This window comes from Fusarium subglutinans, assembly GCF_013396075.1.
Source record: "Fusarium subglutinans strain NRRL 66333 chromosome Unknown NRRL66333_c0000102, whole genome shotgun sequence".
NCBI classification, from domain to species: Eukaryota; Fungi; Ascomycota; class Sordariomycetes; order Hypocreales; family Nectriaceae; genus Fusarium; species Fusarium subglutinans.
The window spans coordinates 34,570-49,449 of NW_023502165.1; the positions used below are offsets into that span (position 1 = coordinate 34,570).

General features: G+C 48.7%; 5 protein-coding genes across 5 annotated transcripts; 1 reads left to right on the forward strand and 4 right to left on the reverse strand.

The window, feature by feature from the left end:
- Positions 1 to 265: 265 nt before the first annotated feature.
- FSUBG_7829 (uncharacterized protein) lies at positions 266 to 3,594 on the reverse strand (the record flags this gene model as incomplete). Its single annotated transcript, XM_036686173.1, has 8 exons — positions 266 to 975; positions 1,025 to 1,097; positions 1,146 to 1,348; positions 1,425 to 1,557; positions 1,862 to 2,591; positions 2,641 to 2,893; positions 2,944 to 2,982; positions 3,033 to 3,594. The coding sequence occupies 8 exons, from the start codon at positions 3,592 to 3,594 to the stop codon at positions 266 to 268; spliced, it is 2,703 nt and encodes a 900-aa protein (XP_036536619.1).
- Positions 3,595 to 4,008: 414 nt separating this feature from the next.
- On the reverse strand, positions 4,009 to 5,361 carry FSUBG_7830 (cercosporin resistance protein; the record flags this gene model as incomplete). The annotated part of the gene is made up of 4 exons (XM_036686175.1): positions 4,009 to 4,691; positions 4,739 to 4,991; positions 5,097 to 5,253; positions 5,300 to 5,361. 4 exons carry the CDS (start codon positions 5,359 to 5,361, stop codon positions 4,009 to 4,011), a joined length of 1,155 nt encoding a protein of 384 aa, XP_036536620.1.
- A 1,919-nt stretch (positions 5,362 to 7,280) lies between these two features.
- On the forward strand, positions 7,281 to 10,055 carry FSUBG_7831 (uncharacterized protein; the record flags this gene model as incomplete). Its single annotated transcript, XM_036686176.1, has 1 exon — positions 7,281 to 10,055. The coding sequence occupies one exon, from the start codon at positions 7,281 to 7,283 to the stop codon at positions 10,053 to 10,055; it is 2,775 nt and encodes a 924-aa protein (XP_036536621.1).
- A 1,414-nt stretch (positions 10,056 to 11,469) lies between these two features.
- FSUBG_7832 (uncharacterized protein) lies at positions 11,470 to 12,004 on the reverse strand (the record flags this gene model as incomplete). The annotated part of the gene is made up of 3 exons (XM_036686177.1): positions 11,470 to 11,477; positions 11,527 to 11,574; positions 11,629 to 12,004. 3 exons carry the CDS (start codon positions 12,002 to 12,004, stop codon positions 11,470 to 11,472), a joined length of 432 nt encoding a protein of 143 aa, XP_036536622.1.
- Positions 12,005 to 12,471: 467 nt separating this feature from the next.
- FSUBG_7833 (BNR Asp-box repeat domain protein) lies at positions 12,472 to 13,666 on the reverse strand (the record flags this gene model as incomplete). Its single annotated transcript, XM_036686178.1, has 2 exons — positions 12,472 to 13,096; positions 13,146 to 13,666. 2 exons carry the CDS (start codon positions 13,664 to 13,666, stop codon positions 12,472 to 12,474), a joined length of 1,146 nt encoding a protein of 381 aa, XP_036536623.1.
- Between the last annotated feature and the right edge of the window lie 1,214 nt (positions 13,667 to 14,880).

Below are 14,880 nucleotides of genomic sequence, written 5' to 3' on the forward strand. Positions count from 1 at the left end.
TCAGCACAGGATCGCGTGTCTGAGCGGTGGGAAGCTATCCCTTTAATGAAAATCGTGAATTAATGGCCCGAGGCCCTTTGTATGCATTGTGGATATGCCAAGTCGGTTGCAGGCAAAATACAGGGGCTACATCCTGTCTAGCGACCAAAATCATGTAACATGCTGTTGGTTGTTGTTTGTTGGTTGCAAAAACTACGTAAAGTTTAATTGCAGTCTAAATTATGCTTTGATAAAGCGCTAAAAAGCTCGTGAAAGACTACTCTTGTTATCGGATAATCACCCATTCTCCCGTACTCGGATCATATGAAAGATCGTACACCGTCTCTGCGCCCTCTTCTTCGGGAACACTATAGTCAATAACGACATTAGGTTCGTTGTAATGTCCCATAAACTCAAGTGCAAACTTGACCTCGGCTCCAGTACTGAGAGCTTCTCGGAAGACGAATGAGAAGGGCTCGGACCTTACTATACGTCTGCTGTCCTCAAGCTTGACAGACTGAAGGTATGTGACTGGAGTACCGTCATCGTCGACACCAGTCAATACAATGACCTGGCGATCATGAGTATCAGGTTCAATCTTAATCACAAGCCTGCGCTTCAAGATAAAACTTGGAATGCTGTATCCAAGCCTATCCATCACTCTTGTCATCAAAACATCGGACTCGGCCCAAACATGCATATCTGCTAGACCCTCCATGAAAGTCTCTTGTAGGTTGCAGATGATAAGCTTGCTTCTTTTACTCTTTCCACATGTCTCGGGGATGCCGCTCGCTGGAGGAACGCTAAGAGACGAACCAAGCGCAATGCAAAGATCAGCCTTTTTGGCATGACTTCGAGCAAGCTTGAGCGGTTCCTCTGGTAAGAATTCCCCAAAGTTGATGATGGTGTCAAGGAGATTCTCTCCGCATGCGGTGCACTTACGGCCTGTCCGATGGTCATGCACAGACTTTTCATAGCTGGCGACAGCACGGAAGTCTTTGACGATTCAGCATAAGAAGTATTCTCTCGAATATAGTGTACTTACCTCGTATGTACTCTTTACCACAATCTTTGCAGCACTCTCGGTTGCTGTTACCGTGGAGTTCTGAAATGCGATCCTGCGAAGATCAGTCAGAGCGGCTAAGGGTCTACAAGCCAGCCCTTACCCGCAGGATGCCGCTCCTTCGATGCAAGCCGTCGCAGTTCTGACTGACGAGATACTTCAGGTCACCTTGATTCTGGAGCTCCACCAAAGCCATGTGCGTCGGTGTCGGAATGGCCTGAAGCGTGCTCGTGGCCTTTCCAGTACGGGCTCGCCCTTGAGCTCTCAGTGTCCAGGCACCTTCGGGGCCACGAAAGTCGGGAATGCCTATGCCTATCAGTGAATGAGCCACACAGAGAAAACGCATTGATTGACTTGCCGGCTGAAGTCGAGACGCCTGCACCCGTGAAAACAATGAAGTGCTTGCTCTTCTTAATAAGTGCCACAATCTCACCCGCCTGCTCGTCAATAGCATCTAGAGGATCGCGACGCTCAGGTGGCGCAACTTTCGGCGCCGAGGAAGCCATTTCCGCAACCTTGAGTCAATTCTCACACAAGGTAGTCAAATATCGGTCAGGAAATATACCTAGTGCTTATCTATTTAGCCTGAGGTTACATGAATCTGCTGACATGAATGTGCTGACATTCACGGTGTTCACGCTAGGCAGCAGCCCCGCTATAAGAATGATGAGTCCCTTGACGCTTCATCAAGCTATCTTCGGGGGCAATCAATAGTTATGAATATAATTTCATGGTGGCCCTATCACTTCCCAATGGAGACTTACTCTCAAACTATCCAGTCTATGTGGACCTCTCCATTTTGGCGTGAAGTTGGGGTACCTCAAGTCCAATGGCCTCGCCATCCTGCCCCATTATGAAAACAAAGCTGATTTCTGCATCAGCACCAATTTCCTGCCAAGTAATACATGTCGGGGTGCCCATGTCAATAGGGGCACTCTTGTTCTGGAAAATGGCAATGAACTGATGGCGGTTTTTGTCTTGAACATTGGTTGGGTAGATTCTGAAGTCCAGATCATCAGCGTGAATGCCGAGCTTCTGGGCTATTTGCTTCTTAATGTTCACCCCACCAATCACAAGCTTCTGAACTTCGAGACCCCGGCCGTTATCAGTGGTGTTCAAAGTAGCCTCAGCTTCCTTGCCCGAGTACGATCCGGCATAGCGCGCCTCGAGTTCTTTGGCGGCAATGACTTGAAGGTACCCGAGAACTTCGCTAACGATATCGGCGTGCACGTTCAAGTCAAGCTTTCTGTTCTCGACACTGTGATCATGAGCCAGAATAGCGAAGCCAGCGTTGAAGTCGGTGGTGAGTCCAAAGTAGCTCGCATACTTGCCAATGGCTCCGCTCTTCGTCAAGGCATCTAGAATGGGTGAAATGGCGTTGCCGGCACGGTAAACTTCCCAAGGTCGACCTACGCCATTGCGAAGATTGGAAGTATCGACATTGGGATGAAGCCAGCGACGGGTAACAGCAGGCGAAAGGAGATCGGAAGCAAGAATAGAGTGCCCAGCGCGTGCGAGATCTTTGACGGAGCTAACGAATGATAAGGCACTACACTGGATATTAGTTATGGGCTTTCCCTTCTCGCTGATCAACATACCCTGGCTCACCAATCGCCGAAGTGTTGAGACTCCCCATGGCAAAGATATCTTCGACACCATGGATCAAGACTCCACTGTCGCTCATGTTGAGAGGTTGTAAAAGAGTCTTGTCCAGAATCGAGGGCCAATCGCCGCCATCACTTCGTTGCACAGCAAAGACCAAGAGCTGGAAAGCGGCGTAAGAAACCACTGGAGTTGTATCCGAGAGGAAGTATGGCGTCCTCTTCACAAAGGCCTTCTGGAAAGCTTGAACTTACATCAGTATCAGAAAGTTCACATGGTATCTGTAGGATTTCACTTACCCTTCCAGTCACAAGCCTTGCCAACAACACATGCTCCGGCTATATCACCTGTTAGCTTAAATTCTGCATGAGTTTGAATAATAACATACACTCTCGGCTGAGGCCTGAGATTTGGCCTGCCAAAGCTCCAATGGTAATGTCCTCCCAGTTCGCCGTAAGCGGGCCCTTGACCTTGGCTAGTTCAGGCAAATACTTAGTGATAGGCGTCTCCCATCGCTCCCCCATCTTGACAAGCCAAGCATAAACAGTGAATACCATGCTCACATCACCAACTGGAAATCTGGTGTCCGAAGTGAGGTTTGCGTTCGAGGCTTGATCTTCAGGGGATGTATAGTGATACTCGAAGAAGATGGGATCATCTCGAAGGGACTCGGCACCACCGAAGATGACCACAGAGAAGGATGTAGTGTTGGGCGTGATTGGACCATACTTATCGCTACCGCCGTTCTTGATGAGGTCATCAAAGGTCTTGGTGAACTGGGACGTAAGCTTCTTGAAAGTTTCAGAGGATCTGTCGATGGTGGGTGGTGGATAATATGCACCGATGGGAGCGCATGCCTGGAAGGGAATGTCGTTGTTGATACAGTCATCCTTGGCCAAAGTCCTACGAGCAAAAGCGCTCAAAAGAAAACTTATGGTAAGTGCGCGCATAGTTGACTTGTTTATAAGTATTTGGTGAGATGCTTTGAAAGGCGATGAACCAGAAAGGTGCAGATGATTGTGTAGAATAGAATGCGCCGAGAGACCCTTCTTATACCTGGGCCCGAAGCACCCCATGTGAGACTAAAAGCTATAATACTACATGCTTAACGAGGCTTAGATGAGATGATAAATGGAGATCAATCGTTTGGCTGAGTATTCTCTCTCAATTCACTTGTCTCGTGGTGTTTAGCAGGGGATTTCCACCTCCGGAGGCTCCACTCAGTCCTTTAGTCCGACTTACTCCGTATGCCGCCAGCTTACCGCAATCGTTAGTCCGTATCTTACTCCGTGCGGCACATCAGAAAACAGAACCAAGCACCGAAAACCGCGTAACCCAGAAGTATCTATTAAAAAAGGAAAGATCTAAGTTCCGTAACCTAAGTTGATAGGAAACTCAGCAGGATCTGCAAAGAGAAAAGTGCCGATGTCGAGGTCAGGGTTCTGATACCAATCTGAGTTCATTGGCCATGGACCGGCTATAAACGGCATTGATGCACCAACTGACATGCCACTGGCATCAGTACCGACACTCAGCAACGACTGGTCATTGACAGATGGACTTATGGATACTGATGAATCTGGTGTCTGATGCTCTGCTTGAGAAAGGTACCAATTTTCAAGTCGGCGTATTCGCTTCGCAAGAGCATAGAACGGATGGTCTGCTGGTGCATCCTGGCCCGGCGTCGCTTCGAACCGCAAGACCAATTGACGAAGGGTATGTCGCATATCCAAGAATCGACGAAGATGCTGCATAGATCCAGACATAGTTCCTCTCGCAGCCACAAGATCGAGGCGAACAGCAAGGTTTAGGCCGCAGTTCATCATGATCCAGCCCATGTTCGACATGTACATCTCTTCACCTTGTGGCATGACGAGAATTACACTAATGAGGGAGCGAGCGGCTGACATACTCGCCGAGAGCCAGTCTATAAGTGAACTTTCGTGTTCGAATTGGTTGTTAAACTTATCGAGACCAAATGACGTTCCTCTCGGCGATGATTGGCTTAGAAGGAGTTCCAGAATATGTATCTGAAGAAGCAAGGGTGCTATAGTACCGTCAGGAATTTGTTTAGCAGTATTTCAGGTGACGTACGGCTCTCACTGAGTGGGAAAGGCAGGGTTTCCTTGATCTCAGTGCACTTTTGCGAAATCTCCTGACATCCAGAAAAGAAATGCAGACCATTGTTAGTAGACACCGTGTTATTGACAAGATCTTCAACTCCCTCGATGAGCGTTTGCACTGTAATCATATACGGAAGATATTTATCCGTTGGGTACTCGTTCCAAGATGCAAGGTGCTCGCAGCATGCAGTGATATATGACGTGTAAAAGAATTGGCGTGTTTTCTGAAGAATTATAGACGAACTTTCTTTCGTCAGCATCAGATCTCAATGAGTTCGCTAGCTGACTCACCTCGAAGATAAGTAATATGTCCCTGCTAGGGCCCTCACCTCATCAGGACCCCAGTCTGGCTTGTTCTTATCTTTACCGCCCTCGGCACTCCACAGCTGCGGCCTCCGAGGTTTATCGAGGCGCAGGTCACTTATGATACTTGTGGCGAGATGTAAATGCTGTATGTATCTCTTTGGTTTAGCTTGATAGTGCGCCCTGTGGTCGTTAGCTGATGTATTTATGGAATACTGTCGAGCCTTACCATGCAAGATTGATAAGGAGTCCTTGTAGCAGATCAAGTTGACAGAAATCACCTTCCACCATCTTTGCAGCGACGATTTGCTTGAACAAGTACCCGAGTGCTTTCTGTGTGGCTACATCCGCGTGTGAAGCTGCGGCCAGTGCAGCTAGACAAGCAAAGGGGCGCTCCGCATTCAACTGTTCAACTGATACATCATTTCGAAAGAGCACGAAAGGAAAGTATGGAATCATTCGGGTCCTATAACAGTCGAGTAAGTCTTTAGCAGCTTCGAAGGTTATGATCCCTCGTTCAAAGGGATCAAACGAAGCATTTTTGTTGAAGATGTCCTGCACTCTGATGCTCAAAGGTGTTTTTTCATAAGGGCTTGTTGGTGATTTGGAAGATTGCTCAGATTTGGATCTGAAATCAAGTCTTTCTCTATGAATACCAATCATAAGTCAAGTTCTTCTAACTATGAAGTTAAAGTTCTTACCTCTGGCGATTAACATTCTGACGGCGCCTAGCTTGGTTGAAGATACACGTCTTGCCAAGCCTCAAGCATCGATCGCAGGAGTCAGAATCTTGAGTTTTGGAACATCTAATCTTTAAGGAAAAACATGTTTGACATGTCTTCAATAAAGGCAGCGGCGAGTCTCTGTTGTTTGACGAACTCATTATCGTTTCACGTTGCTTTTGCGAACATGATGATAGCATTCTCCATCAAAGATCGAGGGTGAAGAATGAAAGGTCACGTGAGACACGGAACTCCGTACGTGCAGGATGAGGCTGTGTATTAGCCGCGTAATCTGTGCAGCGAGACATCGTCATGGAGGATGATAACGGCATGATTATACTGTATTTTATGTTGTATTACTCTCTGTGTTTGCGTTGTAGCGACTGATGAATGGGGAAGCTGCGAGACTTTTTGGTGGTCTAGGTGCAGGGTAGGCCTTTGCCGCGCCTCACGGTGACAACGCGTCGAGCATCTAACCTCGGATAGATCCGATTTCGTTGGATCAGATCATGAAATGTTTTTGGCATTTCTAGATCTGATGCTACTGGAATCGAGGGAGTAAAAGGTCGACGTACTGCTGTCAGTGGTATAACGGGAGCCATTGTATTCTTCAATCGGACAGATGTTGGCAACGCGTCTTGATTGTTTAGCTTGATCGATAATCGATCTCACGGGAATGCCACAGCATGCTTTACCCCCGAAACTTGACAGCGAGAGTACACTCACGTGCTATCGTGATGAATCTGATCACGGGTTGACGCCAAACTTCGGCTTCCAGTTTGAATGCTCCGCGTGAATTGCTCCGTGACTCGGCTTGGGTTGCTGATCCCCCAATTCGGGACCCCCAACACTGCAAACCCCTCTAACCACTCCAAGAGATGGCAGAAAAACCAGGACGTTAGTTCCAGTTGACAAAAATACTTAAATGCATTTAGGTTGAGCTTAGCAGCCAACTTGGTAGTTTATTTACGCCATCTACTACAAGCGTCCTAACCTTTTTGACATCCATATTCTCATTATAGGTTGCATCACGCAACACGAACTTGACAATTACCTATTATTCCGTCCGCTCAACACCAAATATGAAGCCATTGAACGCGGGGAACCTGGTCTCACAGACCGTTAGGAAATTACAGGACTCGCTAAACCTCAATTCGGCTGCGATCTGCGACTCTAGCCTACCGTTCGCGCAATGCCCAGCAATATTCAGGTCATTTGTGCATTTTGCGATCATCCGAAGTCATGAGCGCTTTCGGGAGCATCTCCACCGAGCGCCGAGCTGCAGCGGAGGAAAGCCGTGATATGGCTGTTGCCGCTGAACAGGGTATATCTTCCGAAATTACATGCATATTCTCATTGTGGTTCTCTATGGCGTCAAGACAGAGGGACATTGTACATAAGAACAGGTGCGATTTCTGTCTCAATCACGCAACTTTCTCAAAAGTAACCACTTCTTTTTTATAATTGTTATTTGGTAGTCGTTGCATCATGTTGCGACAAGCCGTCCACTCATTTTTACTTGCTGCTTTTGTAGGCCAAGCCATGGCTGCTCCTAGCAACTCTTCTACTTCATCAGCCAAAGTCCATTGGCTCGGTGAAAAGCCTGGCTTTACTTCAGGAACTACCTTCGGTCTCCCCTGGCCTCAATCGAAGTACTTCCCCAAGGACACTAAGTTCACTGCCTCTGGTGCATCCGGTCAGGATGTTGACCTTCAATCGTGGGTCACTGGATACTGGGCTGATGGCTCAGTAAAGTGGACGGGCCACGCGATTGGAGCTTCCGAGGAGGTCCTTGACGAATATGTTGTCAAGGCAGTTCCCTCATCGGGGGGCATCAACTCTACGGCTTCTGCTGGTATCACTGTCACCAAGAGCTCCAGTAAGATCAAGGTCGATACTGGCAAAGTCACAGCTGTCTTCCCCAAGACGGGCTCAGTGATCGTCAAGGAGATTGAGAGCAACGGCAAGCGCATTGCTCAGAACGGAAGACTCGTGCTTCAATCGCAAAATGACGTTTCTCACCCGGGTGACGATAAGATCAAGTCGTTCAAGACGCTGCGCTTTCAGAGCAGCATTGATAACGTCACCGTCAGCGACCAGAACTCTGCACGAACTCTGGTTACTGTTCGAGGAAAGCATTCGGCGAGCGACAAGTCTGGCCACAAATCTTGGCTGCCCTTCGTCCTTCGCTTTTACTTCTACTCCGGCTCTGAGTCCATCAAGATCATTCATAGCTTGGTCTTTGATGGAGATGCCGACAAAGACTTCATCTCTGCCGTTGGTATCCGCTTTGACGTCCCTCTAGAAGGCGAGGAACTGTACAACCGCCATATCCGCATCGCTGGTGTTGAGGGCGGTCTGCTCAGTGAAGCCGTTCAGGGTATTACTGGCCTTCGAAGAGACCCTGGTGCCAACGTTCGAGCTGATCAATTTGATGGCAAGGAGCTGCCCGATGTTTCGACTTGGGATGTTCGCGTCTCCAGCCGTCTTCACTGGATTCCTCCCTGGAACGACTACAGCTTGAGCCAACTCTCAGCCGACGGCTTCACTCTCAAGAAGCGAACCAAGTCTGGGCAAAGCTGGGTCTCGATCCCAGGCGGTACCCGTGCGGAAGGTCTTGCATATCTTGGTGGTGCTACTGTCGGAGGCCTGGCAGTTGGTCTTCGTGACTTCTGGAAGCGATTCCCGACTGGCTTTGACATTTCTTCCGCCGCCTCTGACACTGGAAGCATTACCCTCTGGTTGTATAGTCCATCTGCTGAACCTCTCGACCTCCGTCCCTACCATGATGGTCTCGGTCAGAAGAACTATACCGATCAGCTCGACGCTCTTGAGATCACCTACGAGGACTGGGAACCTGGTTTTGACACGCCTTACGGTATCGCACGAACTAGCGAGCTGTACCTGATTGCCTTTGATAAGACCCCTTCGCAGGAGACACTGGCGAACCATGTCACACAGATCAACAACCCTCCTGTCCTCGTCCCCGAAAGCGAGTACATCCAGAAGACCAAGGCTATCGGCACATACTGGGCTCCTGCTGACACCTCGACCGCTGCCTCCAAGAAGCTCGAGGATAACATCAACTTTCTCGCCAAGTTCTACCAGTCTGAAGTTGAGCACCGTCGTTGGTACGGCTTCCTTGATTATGGTGACTTCATGCACACTTATGATCCCGACCGTCACGAGTGGCGATATGACATTGGCGGTTATGCATGGGATAACTCTGAGCTGTCTCCCGATCTGTTCTTCTGGCAGTACTTCCTACGCACTGGCCGCGAAGATATCTACCGTTTTGCCGAAGCTCTCACACGTCACACTGGCGAAGTCGATGTCTATCATCTAGGTAACTGGAAGGGTCTTGGAACGCGACATGGCGTGCAGCATTTCAGCGACAGCGCGAAGCAGGCCCGTATCTCTCAACCCCAGTACAGAAAATACTTCTATTACCTTTCCGGCGGTGATGAGCGTATCGGCGAGCTATTCGAGGAGCTCCTTGACACTGATAAGACATACGGCGTTCTTGATCCTCAGCGCAAGGTCCGCAAGGATGGTTGGGTTCCGACGCCGAACGCGACCGTTGCCTTCAGCTTGGGTACGGATTGGGGAGCGCTTGCTGGTGGATGGCTCATTGACTGGGAACGCCGTGGTCCTCGATGGGAGGAGTCCAAGGCGAAGCTTACCAGCACCGTCAAAAGCATCGCCAAGCTCAAGAACGGTTTCGTGACTGGTAATGGCCTCTACAACCTTCAGAACTGGACCCTTGGCCCACCTCCTTCCGATCCTGACAACAAGGGACACGTCGAAGTCTCGCACCTGAATGCCGTCTTTGGTCTCCCCGAAGTTGTGTCTGAGCTGATTCTGTACTTCGGCGATGATCTACCTGAGGGCTTCAAGCAAGCTTGGCTCGACTACTGTTACTACTTCGAGGCCACTGCTGCTGAGCAGAAGGCTCGCTACGGTGTCGACTTCGGAAAGCTGAATCTGTACCAGGGACACTCGCGTCTCACGGCATATGCTGCGAACCAACAGCATAATACAACCATGGCCAATCTCGCTTGGACAAAATTCTTTGAGAGTGATGGATTCAAGGCACCCACCGCTACTTTCGCTACGACTGAGATTCCGGAGCACGAGGGGCTCATTCCAGGAGAGGAAGCGCCGTGGATTTCCACAAATGATGTTGCGCAGTATGGATTGGCAGTTATCCAGAACCTTGCTCTTGCTAGGGATGCTCTCGAGGACTATAAGCCAAAAGCCTAAGGGCTTGCACTTTGACGACTGTCTTTGTCTTACACGCACTATCCTTTCAACTCCCGTTCGGGATTCCTTTGTATCTATTCACTAGTCCATAATTTACTCGATGAATCGAAATGTCAAACTAGCTACGGTGCCTTCTTCGCCCCAAACCCAATTGGACATCCTACAACTTCTTAAGCATCCTTTTGATACACCCGTAACATATCTCCTTGTGCTTCTGTTTCGACCAGGAGTGCCATCCTAGGCATGCACCTTCTCCCGTCAGGGTCATTGATTATTGTCTATGATTGGCTCCTCCTCCTCAAGAGTCCTCCGGTAGCTAGAGCTGGTCTCAAGCGAGGCTTGCAGCCTAGCAGTTCAAACTGGATGTCATCCTCGGCTAGGTCTCCATAAACAAAATACCAAACAGGGTACTCATTCTACGTGGGGCGTGGTTCATCATGCAAGTACTTCAGTCGACGATGAGGTGGTGTTGATTCGATGCCTAATGTTGGGTGTAGCGAGTGAGATAAAAGGCTCTTTCTTGCTGGGTTGTATAGGATAAAGGTTGGAATAAAGGTAGTAAGGCTCGGCCTTGCCCTAAGGTATGCTTCGATGGCGATCTTATTGATAGCATTGATCTCCAAAAAAGAGCCAACCTTTCCCGATGAGCTACTAGCAGAGATGGTACCTCCATTAGGCGACGAGATACCAGCTGCTTGTGCAACAGTCTTAGTGGTATTTAATGGTCCTTTAAGCTTTATTAAGAACTTTAAAGCTTCAAGCTTATGTGTGTGCCTTTCTATGAATGCGGTCAAAAAACTGAATAAGAAAATTCGGGTCTTTGCTTGTCCGCAAGCTCTTGGTCTGAGGCTGCCTTCGGCGTCATCATGTTGAAAGAGTACTAGGGTAACTCACGACTGACTTCTGAGTCGATAGGACTTGAATAATGGCCAAATAGCTCTCTGAGACTTTGATCGTGAGTTTGCTGCTGCAAGAAATCTGGGCGTTCAAAAAACGGTTGAAGAGGAGTACCAGAAGTGACTTGGTTAGTTATTCAGCGGCACCATCGTTCTCTTATATACCCTAGTATAGAAACTAAAAGATTAGCTCTGATTCACAACGATAGTGAGACGACTTCCTGAAGCTTTTTTCAAGAACCTTGATTATATAACTACGTGGGTGATTGCTGCCTGCAAGGTTAAACTTTAGACTCATAGCACATAAGTCACGATATCTCAGTTATTACGTTATAAGCTTCTGCCGAGAAACCTCTTTACTTTTATAAATTTAAACTCTATGACAGCCCTGTCCACTGAGATCGCCGTGACACTATTCAGTTAAGTATCCCTCCACTGAAAGCCTTGTAGCAAGCAACAAACGAAAGTTATTCTTCGCAAAACTGGCCCCTCCCATTTGATCACGCACCCTGACGCGCCTAAAGTTCTGGAGCGGTATAGCCAGGCACATCAGGATGTATAATCTGAGACCGTACGTTTTTTGTCCCATCCCCTGTAGTAACGAAGCTCCTGCTCTAAATCCTCTGTAAGTCGTGTTAGCACCTCAGAATACACTTCAATCACAGACAAAAACATACCAACTTTCTTCCGTTCCTTTTCCTCGTTCAGTCTACGCTCCACGCCCTTGAGAGCCCAGCGTGTCTCCCTCGAGGCCCCGTACTTGGCCCACAACTGGTGCAGGACGTTGCTGTCGCGGTATCCCAAACCCTTGAGCCTCCTCTCGAGGGCAAGGAGATCTCTCTCCAAGTCCAAATACTTGAATTCTCTGTCTATGCGTGGAGCTTCTTGCTCCTTGTGAAGTTGTAGATCGTCACCGTAGTGCTTTTGTACCACAGGGACGTGGCGAAAGGGTCGTGTGGTGTGGACCGGTGTGTGGACCGTTGGCGCACCAGTTGAATTAGGCTTGGGACCCTTGGTGGTAAGGGCGCGTCGTAGTGCTTGATAGATACTCATCATGAAGTAGACTATGCAGGAGGTGGGTAGAGTGATGGGTTGATGAGAGTTACTAGGAGAGAAGACATGATGAAGCGATGATATTTATAGTAAGACAGGATGAAGGTCTGAAGTTAATGTGAGAGCGGACAAATAAGAAGTGAAGAGGAATGCATTTAAATGTGGCCCGATAGTTCATTGTAAAGTCTAAGGGCACGAATCAGCTGTCAGGTCTATCAACTGAAAATAACTCTCTCATAAACCCAACTCAGATAGGGCATCGATTGTCAAAGCTTGCATGGCCAAACTTTATGCCCTAGCCTCGGTGACGAATGAGGACCCCACACGCTGAGCACTTGATACAGAGCGCAAAGCAAATTTGGAGTGATTTAGAAATATTCTTTCAAAGCCTAATAAGGAACGAAACATAAGTCTTGGGCGTTTATTCTATATTTGTAAATTTTGCGCTAAGTTATGTACAACTTTGTCTAAGCCTTCATGATCTCGGAAAGCCTAACAACACTAGCGCTTACAGTATTGTTTCCACCAGCAGGAGGAAGAATACCCGCACCCATGATCATCAGCAGATCAGGATCCTCCTTAAACGTCATAAGAGCACGAGTGTAGGCTGTAGGCTGAGGAACACTCCACTTCTTCCAAGCAGACGCATCACCAAGAGCCTGGTTGGTGAAGATCTCAGACATGGTGCCGCAGCTAACCACAATGGTGCCGTTCTTTCCGCCATAAGGAGTCCAAACAACGTAGGGAGAACCGGCGGGTCGAGCACCGTCAGTAGAGATGATCTGCTGGCCGGGCTTGTTGAGGAACTTCTGGGGGTCCTTGGAGAGGCGGTAGAAGACGGGGAACCAGTAGGTGCTGCCGGCGGGAGGATTGGGGCCACCGCCATACTCGTAGGTGTAAATGTACTCGTTGTTGGGGAGTTTGGCGACGGTGGGCATACCAGGGCGAGCGTAGTAGTCATCGTACTTGGTGTCCTCAACAACCTTGCTCCACGTCTTGAGATCAGTGGTGGTCTGGTGAACAAGCTTTTGGGAGTGAGTAGCGTTGTCACGCTGATCAGAATAGTACAGGATGAGCTTCTCCTTATATGTCCTGCAAATTGTTGGTATTTATCAGATTGTATTATCAGAGCTTCACTTACATCAGGAAAGGTTCCCAAACTGGAGTAAGCCCATGCTCGGGTTTGGCCTCGCCACCAAGAGCGACATGGCTGACGAACTCCCAAGTCTCACCCTTATCAAGACTAGCATAAACCTCGATAAGAGTCTCGCTCAAATCAGTGGGAATACTGCTGCCCGAGATAAGAACAGTGCCCTTGGGATACTTTCCAAATCGACGGGGGAGCTCATAGAGCTGGGGTTGATATCGCAGACCCCAGTTGTTCTGAGTATCCTGGACTTTGGAGAAAGGTTTCCAAGTCTTTCCGCCATCCTTGCTCCTCACAATGGGGAACCAAACATGAGGAGGCTCGGGAGAGTAGTTCTCCCAAGTAGCCAGAAGGGTGCCGTCAGAAAGCTCAAGAGGACGAGCATAGAGAACTTGAGGATCATTGTAGTTGGAAGGAGGATCAAAGATCTCAACGTTGCTCAAGGTTTTGCCCTTCTGAGCAGGCTTTGCCGCCACGAGGGGCAGCAGGAACGAAACAATGGCGGCGAAACGCATCTTGAGACCTGTTTCTGCTGTTGACGGCAGGTTGCTGCCCTCCAAAAGATGCGGTCAAGATTGGAGTCTTATATAGTCGCCTCGCGCTTAAACCGTCGCATAACGATGACATCTCCGCCGAGGTAGTGTCATTTTACGTAGCGTCATTGTCTCTATTCCGCAGCGGAGAAATTGAGCCCCATCGTCCGGGGGTGTTAGTGATAAATCTGGGGAATATGGGGAAATGATTGGCGCGCAAGGTGAGGAATCCATGCTTAACTTGATGCGCGCCAATCGGCAACGCACTACAATTCGGCAGTCCAACAAGGGTGAACAATTTGGCTCGTGAATGAATGCGGGGGCATTGTTTTGATAGGAGCGATAACTTCTATGATTCGGTAAGTTAGCCACCGAGATCAGCAGATTGATTAACGCTGTGGGCTAATGCAGTTGCTTGTTTTGGGTATTCGTCGGCGAACAATGGGGGTCGTTAAGGGTCCCTGGTCAAGGTTTGGTGTAGCCTCGGATCAACGATGCAAATGGAGCTTAGGCATTGAGGCTCAGAACAACACGAGACTTGAATTCAAGGACAAGGGTGACATGCAACAGTGTAGTATTGTTCCAAAGTTTAACCATACAATTGGGTGTTCGAGATCGGCAGGCTCGGACAAAGGGCAGCTCGAAAGAAAAGTCGAACCCCCTTGGCGAGGGCCATACCGGGCACTAGTACTTACTCGACTCATGAGAGTTTTCCATCCAAAGCGTCGTATCATCAGAGAAAAAAGGTCCAGAAAGTGCATGCGAGGGGTCATAGGCCCAGTTGAAACCCGTCTGCCAGTACCTACATCTGAAGCAGAATTCGTAGATGCTACGCTACGAGCAAAGCAGAAGATTTAGTTGGTAGCAACAGTGATAGTAGTGCCGTGTATCTTGAAGCTGCCTACGAGTCAAGCTAGACAGGAGAGAAAAGCTACATAACTGACATGCCCTAGTTTATAAAGGTGCCGAATGCAGTGCAAAGGTTTTGGAGTGGTTGCTGTGACCAATGCTAGAGTTGCTGATGGCACAATACCAGTCTAGAGCTGGGAAGCACAAGCATGATACAGAAGCGTCCAGCAATGTGTGAATGGAGTCATTATCAGGGCTTCCGTCCTGCACAGCCGTCCAGCAACGATCGAAACAAACCTGGAAAGATGAGCCATAAAGAAAATATCAGAATAGCTTATAGTTTTGAT